Genomic DNA, 523 nt, shown 5'->3' on the forward strand with positions numbered 1-523 from the left:
AAACCGCTGCGCCCCTCTGCCTCTCCCCGCCCCGTTGCCAGGACACGGTGGCGACGATCTGCCGGGTGCAGCGCGAGCGCGGCGTGGCCGACACGTCCCTGCTCAACTTTGTGGTGTCCGATGGTATCACCATGATCGCCACGCGCTTTGTGTCCCCAGAGAGCGGCAACGCGGCGTCGCTGTACTACGCAGAGGGTGAGTCATGATGAGTCTGCTTTTACAACGTTTGATGGGTTGCTGTTGACACATCAAGTTTGTTGATCGGGTCGTTGGATGCCTTGAAAGACAGCATTTCAAGTCAAATCGGCAATAAATCGTTGGTGCCTGGGCCTCCTGTCAAGCGCCAGAGGCACTGCCGTGTCACACCCTGCCCGCCGCCCCGTCCCCCGCAGGCGCCACGTTTGCGCGCCAGGTCGAGGCCCCCTTCGCCCGCACCGCGAGCCTCAACCCCGCCGCCAGCCCAACCGCCGCCTGCCCGCCCTCCCCGCGCGGCGCCGCCCTCGGCGGCTGCGGCTCGCCGCGC

At 66.3% G+C, this 523-nt stretch overlaps 1 protein-coding gene across 1 annotated transcript in view; it reads left to right on the top strand.

The window, feature by feature from the left end:
* Window positions 1-523, top strand: part of MNEG_12338 (hypothetical protein) — a gene marked incomplete at both ends in the record, with an annotated part of 4094 nt that overhangs the window by 2187 nt on the left and 1384 nt on the right. Inside the window, 2 exons of the mRNA XM_014039191.1 lie at window positions 42-195; window positions 393-399. Of these exons, the coding sequence (XP_013894645.1) occupies window positions 42-195; window positions 393-399 (161 nt within the window). The remainder of the gene's footprint in view (window positions 1-41; window positions 196-392; window positions 400-523) is intronic.

The sequence above is a fragment of the Monoraphidium neglectum genome, assembly GCF_000611645.1.
Source record: "Monoraphidium neglectum strain SAG 48.87 unplaced genomic scaffold scaffold03193, whole genome shotgun sequence".
NCBI classification, from domain to species: domain Eukaryota; kingdom Viridiplantae; phylum Chlorophyta; class Chlorophyceae; order Sphaeropleales; family Selenastraceae; genus Monoraphidium; species Monoraphidium neglectum.